The sequence below is a fragment of the Cynocephalus volans genome, chromosome 12 (genome assembly GCF_027409185.1).
Source record: "Cynocephalus volans isolate mCynVol1 chromosome 12, mCynVol1.pri, whole genome shotgun sequence".
NCBI lineage: Eukaryota > Metazoa > Chordata > Mammalia > Dermoptera > Cynocephalidae > Cynocephalus > Cynocephalus volans.
The window spans coordinates 86,165,145-86,182,744 of record NC_084471.1 but is presented as its reverse complement, the minus strand read 5'-3'; the positions used below and the strand labels follow the sequence as shown (position 1 = coordinate 86,182,744).

The 17,600-nt window shown below is 37.1% G+C and overlaps 1 protein-coding gene across 14 annotated transcripts in view; it reads left to right on the top strand.

The window, feature by feature from the left end:
• PPFIBP1 (PPFIA binding protein 1) overlaps positions 1-17,600 on the top strand; it is a 153,699-nt gene that overhangs the window by 122,891 nt on the left and 13,208 nt on the right. For 6 of the 14 annotated variants that reach the window (XM_063074766.1, XM_063074765.1, XM_063074773.1 and 3 more), the window contains 9 exons: positions 1,954-2,015; positions 5,129-5,213; positions 7,648-7,802; positions 11,595-11,710; positions 12,291-12,344; positions 13,955-14,015; positions 14,370-14,399; positions 16,070-16,241; positions 16,706-16,738. In XM_063074766.1, the coding sequence (XP_062930836.1) occupies positions 1,954-2,015; positions 5,129-5,213; positions 7,648-7,802; positions 11,595-11,710; positions 12,291-12,344; positions 13,955-14,015; positions 14,370-14,399; positions 16,070-16,241; positions 16,706-16,738 (768 nt within the window). The remainder of the gene's footprint in view (positions 1-1,953; positions 2,016-5,128; positions 5,214-7,647; positions 7,803-11,594; positions 11,711-12,290; positions 12,345-13,954; positions 14,016-14,369; positions 14,400-16,069; positions 16,242-16,705; positions 16,739-17,600) is intronic. The other 8 variants (XM_063074774.1, XM_063074772.1, XM_063074770.1 and 5 more) reach the window with 3 other exon arrangements.

The following is a 17,600-nucleotide window of genomic DNA, read 5'->3' as shown; positions in this document are numbered from 1 at the left end:
CACCAAAAGTACTACTTGGACTGTTCTTTGCATGTGTTTTAAAACATTTCTCTCACCAAAGATGTAAAGTTGCTTCATCAATAAGCCCTCCATTTCTTCAGAGTATACATAATAGAGGGTAGACAAATAGACCATACAAACAAGGGGTAAAAGATCATTTTGCAGATTTTGTTTGATTCAGCCCTTTTGCTCCACTGGGTACAACAGGGCACACAGAGTGGTAGAGATAAGAAAATGTTTTCTCTGTGCTCTGGGTGATACAGGGTCAGAGGAGAAAACAACATTTATATCTATGAAAACCCACTGTTTTTAAGATTTACCATAGTTGAAAGATCATTTTGAACTTTTGTTCTGCAGTGTTTTGAAGTCCACTATTTCACTGAGGTTTACATCAGAAGCTTCTTTGAATATGTCCTCTTGGTGTTACAAAAGAGATTGTATCCAGGCCTGATTAATGGAGACCGAATTATTTAATGCAACATAAAGATAAATCCTTAAGGAGCTCTTTCCCCAACACATTGATTTTTTTTTTTCTTCAGTTTTTCACAGCAAAATTTATTAGAAATATAGTGGTTTTGAAAGGTATAGCATCCGGTGAGGACTACCCTATACAACATTACGGCTGGGACTGTTTCTCCAAAATGTCATGATCAAATAATACAATGGAACCATTAAATTTTACTCATGTATGAAAGAGTTAGAGCTTCTGAAATACAGTGCAATAAAAGGGGGGAACCACATGGATTAAAATTTTAAGTACTCATTACATACATTAAGACACAGCTTATTTTAGTCAAGTCAGAAATCAGAACTGCTTTAAAAAATGTAATGTAGTGCAATCAAACCAAAATCCTTGATTTGTGATCGTAATGCTCTACTACATAAACATTGATCACAGCAAGGAACAAAAAATTCAAATCACACAGTACAAAAAAATATAGACATTGAATTACTAAGTCAAGGGAATTGTCTTTAAAAAAAGTGTCTATAGAATAGATCTTAACTGAAAATATTATATCAGTGCTGAATGATGCTCCATTATTTTAAAAATTATCTATTTTCTTTTTGGTGGCTTAAAAAACACAGATTTATTATCTTACAGTTCTAGAGGTCAGAGGTCTAAAATGGATCTCTGGGCTAAAATGACATTGTCATCAGTAAAAATTATCTAAAGTAGCATATTTTTTTCTGATAAGCAGGCAACTTTAGCTGAATTATTTTTTCTGTTTCAGTTTTTTAATTTATAGTTTCACACTGGGGTGACTTTTTATTTTTAAAATATTTGAGTTTTTATTATTAAAGTTAACTTGCTTTTGTATTTGAATATCAAATTTTAAGGAAAAATCACAGTCAGCTTACTTTGGCCTCTATGTCTCAAAAACTGTTTTAAAACAGCATTGGAAATGAAGTTTATAGATGAAGCAAAGTGCTTATTGCCCTTCTGTATGGAACCTGCAGCCGGCTTCTAAGCATGACTACTCACGTAAATATCACATTCCATGAGGCTCTTAGCATTCCTGTCTCCATCTTGGTTATAACTGAATATCATTTTCTCTGCTTTTCTCATTATATGTACCATTCAGTGCTTTCACCCACAGCTGTCTTGGTTCCTTTTTTGAAAACTCCGTGTTTTTATTGTTACGGTACTCAAATTTCATCTCAGCTGTTCTCATGAAGGCTGTGATGTTGCTTTGAGAGGGTAGATAGCTCTCACACACCCTTATTTTCTTTCTGGAACAACAACTGTTTGAGGGAGAAAGATGGTGTTCATCTTTCAGATTTTCCCTAAAAAAATAATAAGGGTGTTAAAATGCTCCCTTTTAAAAAGCAAATAAAACAAATTATTAACAATCGTTACCTTAAAATATTCCAGTCTGAAGAGTAAGTAGCTTCTCGTCATTGTCACATGTATTAACTGAACTGACTTCTGATGGGTCGTTGTGTTGTTTTCAGATATTGAAGTTCAGAAAATGAAAAAGGCGGTGGAGTCTTTGATGGCAGCAAATGAAGAAAAGGTATCCAGATGAAATTTAAAGATTTTGGGGGATGTTTTGTAATACCATTTTGATCATTCCATGCAATTTCTTGAGATATCCCAGTTTGAAAGAATATACCCAAGACACTACTGACATGAAGGAGCAAACATTCCCTCTCTCCGCATGCTCAGGCACACACGCTCTCAGTGATGGCAATTGTGATTGTAGCTGTGTGCATAGGAATAGGGACCTGTACCTCTGGCTCCACTGAGAATATCCCCCTTCTGCCCCCATGAGTTTAGAAAGTGTTCAAACTACCAGATCGGTTCTGTATATTCAGGTGATAATTAAGAGAAAGGATACATTCCATAGTACATCATTGCTGTGGTCACTGGAAATTCTGGGCTAAGATACGAACTCTGAAGGAGGTAGACCATGACAACTTTAACTTCACGATCGTGTTGGTTTTCTTCTCCATATACATATTATTTCCTGCACACTCCTGGCCTCTTTCACATCCGTGGTTGTCTCTGCTTTCCTGAGAGGTGAAATATCAGACAACAGAGGCACAGGTGCAGTGGGGTCATGTATGGGCCTGGGCCTTGTTTTATCTACATGGACTGATACCAAGGTCTCCAGGGGTTCTTTTACCCCAGTTGGGTCTTCTTACCCACATCTTCAGTTTCACCCTGCTGGGAGCAGGGACACAATTACTCTAGTAAGGCAACGTGTTTCTTCATGGCTTGTCTGGCCATCCATGTATACAGCAGGTGGTAACAGTCAAGTTCAGCTCCATGTCATTAGAATTGCTCTCCCCTTGTGTCCCATAATGAATAGAACAAGGGGACATTTTCCCAAGAAAAGAGTGATTTTGAGAAAGTAAAAAACAGCAAAATGTCAAAGAACTTTGGCTTAATCTTTTTCTCACAAGTTTTTTTTCCCCTAATTCTTGTCTACTCTAATTCTTATCTCATTTATGTTTACCTTTCATTCTTTTTATTTACTCTTTATTCCTTGGAAATAAACTCATCGTCATTTTCACCCACCCATATTTAGGTTTCTTTTTGCTAGGCTTTCCCACTATTGAATAAAAAGAAAAGTAATTAGCAAGCTGCCCACCATAGCTTTTTATCTTTTTTAAAAAAATCGGTGAAATTTATTTTGTTTTAATTTCTTTCCCCCAAAAAGCAACAACAAACAAAACTCTCAGTGTTGAATGACGGCTTACCAGGTGTTCAAACTGCTATAGAAGCACCAAGAGTAACATAACTTCCATGGGAGTTTCCAGAAGGTTTCAAAGAGGACATATTTGAGTAAATTCTGGGGAAGAGCAAGAGTTGTTCATGGGGAAAATTAAGGTTTCCAGGCAAAGGGGCCATGAACCAAAACATCCCTCAAAATCCAGGCTGGAAATAGCCCAGTGCATGCTGGGAAAGTGCAAGGGCATGAGATACAGGGAGGTGGGGGTGTGTGAGGCTGACCAGGGAGCTCAGTCAGAAGGGAGGTGACTTCATGTGCTAGGCTCGAGCTGTGGGGTCCTAGCTTATAGACCTTGGGCAGTGACATAATTCAATTGCTACTCTTAAAAGCTAACTCTGGTAGCAGAATGGGGGAGTAAAGAGAAATATTACAATTAAGAAACTGTTAAAAATCGTCTAAGTGAGAAATGAAGAGGGCCTGAAATAGGGCAATGGTGGTGAAGTGGCAAAGAGGGAAGAGATTTTAGAGAAATGTACAGCCTGACAAGATTTAAAGATGTCTGGATTTGAGAAATGAGAGTAAGTTTCTGTTTTGTGCACCTGGGTGAAATGATAGTATCCTTAGAGAGTTGAGGAAACCTAAGCAGAGGTTCAAGTACTGGAGGGAAATAAAGAGCTTAATTTCAGATACACTGTATTCAGTTTGATGTGCTCATGGGACATTCTTAGAGAAGATTTCTCTTAGAAAGATGGAACCTGAATCTAAGTTTTAGGATTCATGTAGAATTACAGATTGGTGAGGAGGGAACGCCATCAGTTTTTAGAGAAATGTAGAATTGTAGATTGATGGGGACTAAGCTACAATTGATGTCAATTAGCTTTTGCTCCATGACAAACCACATTTATTATTTTTCATACTTCTGGGGGTTGGTGAGGTGCTTCTGGTCTAGGCTGGCTTTGCTGATCTCTGCAGTCAGCTGGTGGCTCCTGTGGGGCTGTGTGATCTAGGATACTGCAATTCAGTGTCTGGTTTGGCCCCAGTTGGGATGACTCATCTCTTCTCCAAATAGTCTCTCATCCTCCAGTAGACTAGCCTAGACTCCTTCACATGGTTTCTCAGACTTCCCTAGAGCAGCACCAGAGGGTAGCCACAATGTGCAAATGCTTTTCAAGCCTTTGCTTGAATCACATTTGTTGATATCTCATCAGGCAGTGTGAGTCACATGACCAAGGCCAGAACCAGTGTGGGAGGAGCTGGGAGGCTATTTTTATAATGCACCATAGCTGAGGGCATAGAAAAGAGAAGAGGGTTAAGGACAGAACCTTGGAGCTCTAACATTTCATAGTCCAGGTTGGGAAAATAATGGGGTTCATGGTAGTGGAGTAACTATCTGGGCAAGGGATTAAAAAATTAAAATAGAAGAAAAGAAAGAGTGGCCAGAGAAATGAAAGAAGAAAAGAGTGGGTTCAGTCAAGTGGAAAAGTATTTGTTGTTTTAATGGATAGGAGATCACTGATGACTAATTGGAGCAACTTTGATGGAGTGTTTTGAGGAAGGAAAAGCCAGATGGTGATTAATGAGACTGACAAAGACAGCAGATGTAGGTCTGTCTTTCAAGGGTTAACTTACCAGTTACAGAGGAGAGTAATGAAAGCTGATTTTTTCTTTTTCTTTTTTTTTCTTTTTTGATTTTGTTTTGTATCTTATCACCTTGTTTTGTTTTTGTTTTTTAAAGATGGCAGCTGAAGGATAGGATCTCTAAATTTAGAGGTACTTTTTTCATATCTCTGATGTATGTAGGAAAAATATTCTAGATATTACCAGTATTACTAAAGTTTAGAAGTATTTTTTGATTATTGTAAATAATTCACGTCTACTTACTCTTTATGTCACAGTTACCTTTTCTGTTTTAAAATCGTGGTATTAAAGGTGATAATTTATTTTAATCATAGGATCGGAAAATAGAAGATCTTCGACAGTGCCTGAACAGGTACAAGAAAATGCAAGATACCGTAGTACCGACCCAAGGTAAAAAAGGTAGAGTGTAGCTCTAATGGGTTTTCTACCTTACTTGATGTTATGTGGCCATGAACTTATACATTTGGTCTCAGCTTCTTTCAGGGATTGTATCCATTCTCCCAAACTGGGTAGCTCATTCATTTATTGAACAATATTATTAGGCAACTCTTCTCTGCCAGAAAGTGTACAGGCTCTTGAGTGGAGTGTACTATAGACGGATGGTCAGGGAGAGCCTCTCCAGAGAGAGAGAACAGCAGCATGTGCCCAGAGCCTCGGGGAAAACAGAAGTTGGTGTGTTTAAGTAGTCAAAGAAGACTAGTGTGGCTGCAAAGCAGTGAGCAGTGGGCAGAATGAGATGAGATGAGAGAGTAGAGATGAACAGCAACTAGGTCGTGCAAGGTGAGGGGTTCAGCTCTTGTTCAAGTGCGGGGGGATCCACAGAAGAGGTGTGTGTGTGTGTGTGTGTGTGTGTGTGTGTGTGTGTGTGTGTGTGTGTGTGTGTGTGTGTGTGTGTGTGTGTGTGTGTTTTAAGTCAGCAACATTATCTTTGCAACAAATGGACCATGGTGGGGGTGGGGGGGAGCCATATTGGTAGCAGGGGAAACTAATCAAGAGACTCTTGAGTAGTCACATGAAAAGATCAGGTGGTGCTGATTGGAAATATATTATGGTGTTATAACCAACACAGTGTTGTGATGAATTAGATGAGAGTGAAGAAGAGGAAGAAAAACAAGAAAGAGACATTTCCGAATAAAGCAGCTGGGCAGATGTTGATTCCATTTACCAAGATGGGGAAGCCTAGAGAAGGAACATTGGGGTGGTTAAAGAGGATTGAGTTCAGGTTTGAACATGTTAAGTTCAAAAAATCTCATAAGACATCTAAGTAAAGATAGTCATGCATTTTGTTGTATTTATTATTATTATTTTATCTGCAGATAGGCCAGTCAGCCATTCTCAAGTGTGGAAAAGCTTTGAGGACCGTTTATAACAAATAAAAATGTTAAGAACTTTGAAAGTGCTCTTGTTTATTAGCAATACATAGGCAGAGTTATTTGCTCTACAGGTAAGCACTGGAAATAAACAAGTCTTTTGGAAGGTACTCGTGAAACACTCAGATTTTGAAATTTTAATTTGGATGAGTTCACAGAGGAAATTCTGCTTTGGAACAAGATTTTTGGAAAAAAAAAAAAAAACATCTTTTTGTGCACAGAGCCTGGCATATTATTAAGATCTCATAAATATGTGAGTGAAGAAGTAAACCTCTAATTATCAGTGTTGACTGTGGCAGTTGTTAGCACTCAGCATTTTCCATGCCTTCAGAAGAGTCTCTCTTTTAGAGAACATTGCAACTTTGCAAGTGAATTATTTTTATATATGCATAGCATTTAAAATATTGTTTGATTTTCTAGAACTTCAACACTGCAATTCTTATGTTTAAAAACCAAGGAAGAAAAGGTTAATTTTTCTAATTAGAGTATATTGTCAAGCATTTGGAAAATAGAGAAAGGGAGTAAAAATCACTCATAATTTTGCCAGCGTGATAACTATTGGAATTTTTGTGTATTTCTTTCCAGTCTTTTTTGCTATGCATGCAAACATTGAAAATTATGTCCTGTGGCAATGAAGAGTTATATAAAGTGATTTCTCACTAGGATTTATATTTATTTAGGATAACATTCTAATAAAACTTAAAAAGCTATGGTCTAGTTAAGATCTCTAAAGTGAAATGAATGTTTTAACATTTTTATGCATAGCTTAGAATTTTAAGCATTATTCTTTCTGTTTTTAAAACAGAATACCTGGCATTGTTGCTTAATCCTTTTAATTTCTAGGAAATGTAAGAAAAATTCTCAAAGTTGCTGCTTTGGTGGATATGTGGTTGCTTTTCTCTGTTAGGCTCTTTCTGCCTCAAAATGGCATAAAAGGATCCTCCTGAGGGGTCAAAAGGACATCTGTCTTTTTTTCTTTTCCTTTTTTCCTTTCTGTTTTTTCAAGAACACAGCAGTGATAAAAATTGAGTTGTCTAAATGGTGACTTTGTTGCTATTCAGAATTAGTTTGCTATTAACAGGTATTCCTCATCTTGGCTATTTCTAAAATAAAATTTGTAAAGCCCCAAATTTTAAAACAAAATTGCAGAAGGATTGTTGGAAAAAATGAACTTCTAATTTCCTTTCAGTGGTTGCATCAAATAAGACCACCTCTGTTAATACCACTACTGGGTAGTCAGTGTGGCCTAAGAGTCCCTGGGCTGTAGGTGCTCATAGTGTAAGATGCTGTTTCCTAGGTCCCATGTTGTTTTTTAGGTGATGCCAGGAGAAGTTGACTCTTTGATTTTTGAGGATCAGAAAAAATTTTCATGTTCAATATAATTGGGATTCTTATTTTCCTCCAAAAGTGCTGCTATATATATGAAAAGCTGCTATTTTCTTTTTTGCTTTGTCTTTTTCTAGGCAAAGATAGTGAATATGAAGACCTGCTCAATTCCAGTTCCATCTCCACTTTGCTAGATGCACAGGGTTTTAGTGATCTGGAGAAAAGTCCATCACCTACTCCAGTAATGGGATCTCCTAATCGTGACCCATTTAACACAAGTGTTCCAGAAGAGGTATTTACAGACTTTCAGTGTTTTCTTCATGTTGAAGAGACTGTGTCATTGAACATTAAAGCATTGTTGATAACATGAAAAACACAAGTTCTTTTTTTAGTTCCATTACTGATTTGGTTTGTTCTGGCAATTTTTGTGTCCTTTTCTTTTTTAATGTGAGATTTTCCCCTCTCTTTAATAAATGCCTTAGGTAATGTCACAATTGCTTGTAAAGTTCAGGAAAAACATAAGAATCTCTTGGAGATACGTATCTTAAATGTGAGATAACTATCATATTAAAGAATAAGTAGGAAGTAAATAAGATGGGGATAAAGTGAGATTATGTAAATAAATTGATTTTAGTCACTTCTGATGGTGACTCTGAAAGATGATTGAATAAAATTCCCTCTGACTTCTTTAGACTTGGAAAAAGCAACTGGAGGGGAATAAATAGTCTTAAACTCATATACATTACATCAAACTAGCACCAGAATCTCTTTGTTATCTATTGTACATCACCCCAAAACTCTGTGGCTTGTGTGACAACATTTATTTTGCTGATGATTCTACAGTTGGGGCAGGGCTCAGCAGAACATCTCATCTCTGCTCCACTTGGCATCAGCTGGAGTGGTGCTAAGGCTGGGGGTTAAGTCATCTGAAGGCTACTCACTCAACTTTCTGGTGGGTGAGGCTGGCTGTTGGCTGCAACTTCAGCTGAGGCACCCAACTACTTGTGACCGCTTGGCTTCCTCTCAATATGGTGGCTGAGTCCTAAAGGCCAGCATCCCAAGAGGGCTAGGGAAATTTACATCACCTTCTATGACTTATCTCAGAAGCTACAAAGCATCTCTTCTATTGTAGTCACAGGCCCACCCAGATTAAAGGAGAGGGAACACAGATCCTATATCTTGATGGACAAGTGACATCACCACCTTGTAAGAAGAATGGGGATGGGATATATTGGTGCAACCATATCTGGAAAATACAATCTGCCGCTCCACCCTCTGGCTACAACAGTTTATATCCCTCTTCCATGCAAAATATACTCATCCCCTCTCCAAAGACCCCCAAGTCTGTTTCCAGTGAAGCATCAGCCTCCCAGGATCTTGTCATCTGGGTCAGATCAAGATGTAGGTGAAGCTCCTCAGGGGAAGTCCCTTGGGCACAGCTTCTTAAGTACCATTCCATTCGATTTAAAGAGCTGGGAACTTAAAGGACTAGTTATATGTCCCTCACACACCCAACATATAGTGGTAGGACAGGCATGATGTAACTGCTGTGGGCACTCCAATTAAAACAGGGAGAAAATGGGAGGCACATGGGCAGGTGCTGCCGGTCCACAGCAATTCCCAAATCCGGGCAGGCATGTGTTGTCAGTTCCTGTATGAGGGCCCAGTCGTCTGGGCTCTTGGGACTTCCCTCCAAGTCATCCATCCTTTTCCATACAAGGGAGCTTGTATTTGCAGATGAGTAGTTTTCTCAGTTTTGTGCCTGTGGAAGTGCCCACAGAGGTCCAAAGACACCTTTTCGTTTTCTACTCCCTCTGTCCCTTTGAGTCTAATTTAGTATAATATTTTAAACATTTGGAATTTCATATTAATCAAGCTATAATCCACTTCACTACCTAACAGCATATCTACAAATATCTTCACAAGTAACCTTTGTCTACCTTAGATTCCCTGTACGGCTGCTGTAGAACATACCCTTATTTTTAGAAGGGTTTTACAACCACACCCCTGGCTTCATCTGAAGGTCATGTTCTCCTGACAGCATGGGTGCTCAACCTTTACCCTGAAACTATTTCTTAATTTTAGTGAAATGTGCTGTCTGGAGAGACTAGGAATGGGAAATGTTTTTTCTTTTTTTTTTTTTTTTTTTAAAAAAAAACTTAGTTAAACAATCTTGGCTCCCTTACATTTAACTGATCTTTCTTTGGTCGTCTCTCCTATCACATTTCACTGTAGGCAGTGAAGAAACCAAGTGGCATCTTTACTTTTTATATTTGTTGCTGAATTATGTAATGAGAAGATGAAACTTGAATTGAATGGAAATGAATTCAAGGAGAAAACAACATTTTTCTCTTCAATGTAGGAGAGAGCTAAAATATGTCATTAATCAAGGAATTAATTAAGGAATAAGAAATATTTTAGAGGGAAAAATCCTTGACTGTTAAATATATATTTGTACTGAAGGGAAAAGAAACATTTGACAGTCAGTGAGTGTGCTGCATTTATAGGGAGCAGCTACAGTTACATGTAGGCATCACCCAGATAATTTCGTATCCTTTTAAAAAAAAATAGTCTTGCTATGTGAATTGTAGTTTAATGACAAGTTTTTAGTTTGAAACAAGAATGATTTGATGGGGATTGAGGGAATTTAGCCACATCTTTAAAGAAAAACCAGCAAGGAATTTTGAGGCTGGAGTTAAAGCCTTGAAGTTTGAGAAAGAGATAAGAAAATGGGTCAGTCTGTCCACGTGGTTATCCTTACCCCATGATTAGGAATCCAAGGAGACATATATATATATGTACTTCAGGAAACAGGGATGATGGTTGAATAAGTTGCCCAGGATTAATCATAAAGATCCAAACTAAAAAACTGATAGTGAAATAATTTTTTATTTTATAGTGATATGACTTAACATTTTATAAACTTTTATAGAGTCAAAGGATGAAACCACCTCTCAGTAACTGAAGCAGAAATCACAAAGCGGAATTTATTGCTTTACTTAAACAAATGAGCTTTGCTGGTCAAGCACATTGTCTTCCAGCTGATCATATGTGGGGTTTTTAGGATGCTTGGAGCTCAAGGATTGGTGGACTTTCAGAGGCAGAGGCGACGTCACTGTAGATTGTGGTTACTAAGGAGAGACCGTTGCCGATTGGTTGGTGTGTAGAAGAGTAGAAGGGTGTCCACTGGTTGTGAGTCCTTACCTGGCTGACTTTCAGGAGTAAGCAGCTGTCACTGATTGGTTGAATCGTAGGAATTCACTGAGGCAAACCTTGTTCGTTTTTTTACTGGAATTTTTTAAAAGTGTTTTATTTTTTAGTTCATGATATGGCCCACAATCTTAACTGCTCTACATTTGTCAGAAATTATGGAACACCAGAGTATTAAAATTCTTTCACAGACTCTAGGACATCTTTCACATCTTCAGGACAAATGTGTTATGCATTTTACTTTTCGCTGTAATATTGTTATTATTAAGCAAAGTGTTTTAAGTGGTAGCCACAAAGTACATTATAATTGGTTTTAATTACACTTTTCATTAACTCTGTTAATTGAAATTAGTCAACTAGTTCATACACAGAATAATAATTAACTAGCTTGACCAATGTTTTATATTGGACTAGTGGTAGATATTCAAGTGAAAATAATGCTTTATGAACAAAGTACGTTACCCAAATCTCATGTTAAATCATTGCAGCCCTGTAGGGTAGACACTGTCATTCTCATTTTACAGAGGAGGAAACTGATGCCTCATGAAGAGACTTGCCTGAGATCACTCAGGCAAGTGTGTCAGAGCCAAGATTTCAGCCAGTGCTTAAGATTGTTAGGATTTCCTGTTAACTTGCTTAAGGGTCCTTATTATGTGTCATTCACAATATTCAGGGTCTTATTCAGAACCAAGTTCAAAAATTGCCTTCCTCCGGTATGTTTTCTCTGATTAATACTGAAACATTTTTATACATAGTAGAGTTCTAAACACAGGTGTGTGAGATTTTATTGATTAGACCATTTACTCATTGATGTTTTGTTACCCTGTGGTTTGTATTTTGCCTGTTTGATTGACTTTTTATAATTATCTTACAGTTCCACACCAGCATCTTGCAAGTTTCAATCCCGTCATTATTGCCAGCATCTATAGGTGTGGAAACGTCTGAAAAATCAAAGTTGCCTCCTAAGCCAGAGACTTCATTTGAAAAGGAGTATGTTATTTATAACCTAACATTGCAATATAAATGTTCAAAAAAGTAGATCAATCAAAAACAAGAGTGCATCACATTTATTTACAGACACTATTTTTACCCAGAGAAGTAAGAAACAGCGTGGCATGTGCCGGGAGGCCCCTAGTCAGCTCTGTATTATTAAAATAGAAGGTGTGAAGCAGGTCGTAGTAGGAGGTGAGGCTGCGGAGGTCGGGTGGTCGGGTTAGAGAGGGATTTTAAGGAACTTGGATTTTTATATCTTAGGTCATAGGTGACCATCGAAGGATTGTAAGCAAGACAGCACAGTCATATGCGATGAGATCTTTTGGAGGATGGCCGTGAAGGAGCAGGGAGAGGGATTCGTAGTTTCTCTGTAGGCAAACAGAATTTTTTGCCAACATATTCTTAAATTAATTGCCTAATTTTACATTTAGGCCAAATAAAATGTAATAAAATATTTTTAACAAAACTAGAAATAGCTTCCTTTGCACAATTTTTTGTTTTTGACAATTCAGTTCACTTTGAATATTTATGGTCTTTTATTCATGAAGCTAATAAATAACTTTTTTTTACGTTTTAGTGATGGAAAAAGAAGCCTTGGTGCTGCTGTTGAAACCCAACTTTGTGACAGTCTGTAAGTTATATTTTATATAACTTTCTAAGTTATATTTTATTGGATGTGAAAAACGTGATTGATGATTGAGACTTGTGAAGAACAGAGTTCTGTTAGCCTGATAATAAGAAATATTAACAGTGAATGACCGAGGCTGTTAAATAAATGAATAAGTTAATGCAGCTGTAATGATGGGGGGAAGGTGGAGGGCTGTAAGTTCACAAAGAAATACTTGCTCGTTTACCATTGTCTCATGCCTAGTTTTTGCAGATCTTTAGCTGCCTTTCACCAGTTTTCATTTGAAGTTCAGTGCTTTTAATTCATTTTCGTACTGACATATTTTGAGTCCCACAGAAAAGAATCACAGAGACTGATGTGATGGCTGGAAAAACTTTCAATTTAATAAACTGACTTAATATCTATGTATATCCAAGTTAAAGTCTGGATTAAATTAGGAAAGTCTATTTTCAGAGCAGTACTCCGAGATGAGATCTTTTCACAACGTTATCTTTTACTTTATTTGGTTGTTGACACTTCTAGCATCTTATACAAGGGTACTTCAAAAAGTTCATGGAAAAATAAAAATAAAAGATAATATGAATCTTTCCATGAACTTTTTGTTTTATTTATTGATTTATTTTGCATTTTTTACATTGAAACATAATTGATTATATATGTTTGTGGGGTACAGAGCTGACTATCAATACTTGTGTACAATACGTGATGATCAAATCAGTATAATTAGTATATTCATCATTACAAAATGTAAACATTCTTTGTGTCCATTAATCACTCTCTTCCTAACCCCTTTCCCCACCTCCCTCCCCCATCCCACCTCTAGTAACCACAGTTCTGTTCTCTCCTTCATGAAGATCCCTCATATACACATAAGTATAGCAGAAATGCCTTTTAAAAGTTTGTCTATTTATGATATTATATTTCTTAGAGCTAACACATTGCTTTTTTTCTCTCTCTTTTTAAACTGGTCACATATTCCTGCCTTCAATTTTTGAGTAAAACCAGTTGTATATAATTGAATACAATTATGTGAAAGAGACAGTCTCTGGATATTTATAGTGTCACTTTGCCTTCCCTAGGATAGCAGATGAATTCTTATGGGTAGCAATAGGGATTCCCCTATTATGCTTTGATCAGAACTATAAAATGAATTGCTTTGCCAGACTCAGAAGAGTGATTCTTTTGTGAATTGAAAAGTCAAACTTTCATTCTTTATTTTAATTAGAGGTACTAGGTATAAATAGAACAGGAGTATTTAAAAGGTTCTAGTATAAATGTATACATGCAAAGAATATACCATTTGTCCATGGAAAACATTGGTTTATTTTCAAATATTGATATCACAAGGATAGTCCTAAGTATTTTTCCAGCTATTCTGACATGTGCAGGACATTTAAAGTTATTGGCAGGACAGTTAACCACCCCTGCTTTTAAAAGAACTAAATGTTATAATTTAGCTAAGCACATAAGTGACTGCCTGATTCCAGATTTTCTTTCATTCCCAGGATTCAACCCACACACAATTTTAGTTTCTTTCCAAGATGTTCTACGTAGAAACAGTGGCACCAGAGCCACTTATTATTAATCCTAATTATTATTATTGTTATTTTTAGAACTTCAAGTCTGCAAAAGTCCACCAGCCTGGGCAACCTGAAGAAAGAGACATCAGATGGGGTGGGTTCTGTGTTTCTTCTGTCTCTTACCCTGAGAAGAAAACATTTAGAGATTTTCAGCTTTTCCCATTTTGCAAAAAAAAACTCTTAAGAAGAGCTTGTGGTTTCTCTAATGGAAAATTATTAGACACCGCGGTTAACATAAATAGTAAGAAGTATGAATATGAAGGATTGAAAGTAGTATGTAAAAACAAAAATGGAGATGTTAATGAAACAGTGTAGGAAATAAATGAAACTAAGATTTTGTAGCTTAGAAGTAGATGTAAATTTTTTTTTAATCTATGAAATTGCATATGACAAATTTTGAATATACAAAGGATTCCTATAACAACAATATTGTTGTTGTTTTGAACAGGAAAAGGAGTCTATTCAGAAGCCTTCGGAGGTAATTTTTATGTCCCAATTACAATGTAAAATGTTTTCAACTTTCATTTTATGTAAATCGTTTAAATGTCTCTGGTAGATCAAAACTCTTAGAACCTCCAAAACATTCTGCTAAATAAAAGAAGCCAGACACAATGTGCACATATTATAGGATTCCATTTCTATGAAGTATTCAAAATAGATAAGTCCATAGAAAGGGAAGGCAGATTGGTGGTTGCCAGTGGAGGAGGGAAGAATGCAGAGAAATTTGCATAATGGTTTTACTTTAGAATGATGGAATTGTTTCGGAACTAGATAGAAGTGGCGGTTGCACAACATTGTAAATGTATTAAATGCCACTAAATTGTTTACTTTAAAATAGTTAATTTCATGTTATTTGAATTTCACCTCAACAGGTTATTAAAAAACAAAAACAGAACTGTGAACTCCCAATCATGCTATTTGATCTTCTTAATGACCATAACAGCTTCCTGAGACCTCACTAAAAGCCATTCCTAGATTACTCTCAGTTTATTTTGTATAGCTGTTGTCCATCTAAAGCAAACACTTTGGCATTTTTAAAGGCGTCTTTAACACGTGCTCCAGTTCTTCTTTACCTTGATTTTCGGTCCTTAACCTTGCAAGGGTTGCAGTCCCGTTGGAAGGCTACTTCCAATTGCAGTCTCTTGACTGCTCTCTCTTAGTGCCTGAGTCATATGTACATGCGAGGGTACTTCAAAAAGTTCATGGAAAGATGCGTATTATCTTTTACTTCTGTTTTTTCATGAACTTTTTGAAGTACCCCGTAGAACTGACACAGCACAGTCAGTGGTGACAGCTGTAATTAAAGTCCTTTTTGTCTTGTCAGTTCAATAAATGGTTAAATGATTTTGACATCAGTATTGAGACATAGATAATATCAGTAAATTGTACCATCTATAAACTTTTAGTAACTATGAGCAGTAGATACACATAGTAAAATAACCACTTTAAATATTATACCCCCACACCCTTCTCTCCACCTCTGCAAAAAAAAAAAAAAAAACCAAGGACAAGAAATATTAGAGAAATGAGAACATGCAAACAAAAGGGTCTCTGTATAATACTGGAACAATATAACATACTATACTACTATAATTGCCAGTTCAAATAACTAAAAAGCTCAAAATAAACAGTTGCTGATTGTGGAATAGACTCTCCTTATATTATAGGTATTGAAGCTTGGGACTAATGCCTGCTTTGTAGAATAATTATATTGGGCTTCTATTGATGTTGTTATAAGAATGTAAACTGCATTAAGGTCAAATCTGTGCTATAATTGTTAGAAAAGTAAGAAATCTGCTGCTGTTCTAATTATGTGGTATGTTATCTCCATGTCTTTTGAGGAATGAAGTGAATAAAATTAGAGAAATTCTATATCTATCCTAGATATTTAAAGTCCTAAGCATACTGGCTATAGATTAGTGATGAACATGTTTTTCCTGTTGCTGCTGCTGTTGTTTCTTGAGTAGCATTCAGAACTGATTTTTTTAACTCCTAATATGGCATTTGACATTGGTAATCAATGTATTAGTTCAGTTATTCTTTTCAATAAAATTACATATGTAACATGACTATTTAGTCTCGAGCCTGGCATGTACTAATGATTATGGACATTAATGCTGTGTTTTGTTATTATTACCTACCTCTCAGGATAAAGTTGCAGTAGAAAGCAGCACATTTGGGAGACTCCCTCCCAAGGCCCCAGGACAGGATGCCTCTGTGGATGACAACCCTTTTGGCACTCGAAAAGCCAGATCTTCCTTTGGCCGGGGCTTTTTTAAAATCAAAAGTAGTAAGAGGACAGCAAGTGCACCAAATTTGGGTACGTCCAGCCGAAATGCCTCTGCTCTCATTCTTTCAGAAGGAGGAAAAGATCAACCTCTTCCCCCCCCTTTATACATTTCTCTTTCTCAGAAATGAAGATGAATGACTTGGGGGGAAGTTAGCAAAAAAACGCTTCAGTGAATTTAATTTAATGGTGTGTAGATACATAAACTCTCACCCTGTTCTCTGTCCTGTGGTGTAAACTTAGTGGAAAGACCTAAAATTGTGATGCTCTTTGAGCTCATTATAGACAGTTTGCCATCTATTTTGATAGTGGGTAAAACAACATTGACGATCCCGATGGAGTCTGTGTGTAATGTCGGAGGCACAGTGCGGTGCATGCCTTTCCTCCCCTGTGTGCATTCTGTGAGGAGGAGTCTGATCCGTGTTTCATTTTGTCATCCCCCTGTGTTCTCTCCATTGGGCTGCGTGTGATTGTGTGCGTTGTTGGGATATCTGAAGATCGTAAACGAAGTGCCAGTGCACCCACCTTAGGTATCGTACCCCTGCATGCCAGCCTTTGCCAGTACTGTGCTCCAAACCAATCTAATCCCCGCTCTTGGCATCTGTGATCTCTAGAAAGTGAGCTGGCAGCAATTAGAAAATTTAGTTCTCTGTTCCAGAGTGTGCCTACCACCTTCCACTTTGCTTTCAAGCTTAAATGCTATTTTAACCAATGCTAATGACACCTCGTGAGCAACTCTGAGAGGACCTAGAAGTGCACAGCCTCTCTCAGAGTGCAGGGTGGCAATGTCCTGGCATTGTATGTGCCAGCCCTTCCACCCTCGAAGTGCAGATCATCACACACTAACTCCCAAGTCCTGACAACCCCTTCTTCTTGTTTATATTTCTCTCAGCCTCTGAAAAGAAATGTTTTTATCCACATAGGGAGGTTTATAGAAAACATTGAAGATGATAGTTTTAGGCTTACTTCTCTTAGGGGAACATTATTCTGACATTTTATTGCTTTGAGGATGGAGGTAAAATGTAGTGACAACAGAGATAACTCTACATGTCATCTGAGGAGTTGCCCCCAAAGTGATTTTCAGAGAGGGGAAAGCTCAGTTTTCCTATTTGTAGGGCAATGTACAATAAAAAGTCCTCAAAATAAAAAAGAAAAATATGATACTTTTAAAATGAGGGGCACTTATACCCATCATGGTTGTAGGGTTTGAATGGAAAGGCTCCTTTGGATTTTCCTAATACGTGCTATTACCTTGCATAGATATCCACATAGCTTCTGATGTGGACGAGCAAAAGTAATTTATCTCTTTGTAGCATTAAATATCTAAAATAAACACTGGATGCATGAAATAAACTGATCTATTCAGACAACTATTTTAAAATGATTTTCTGC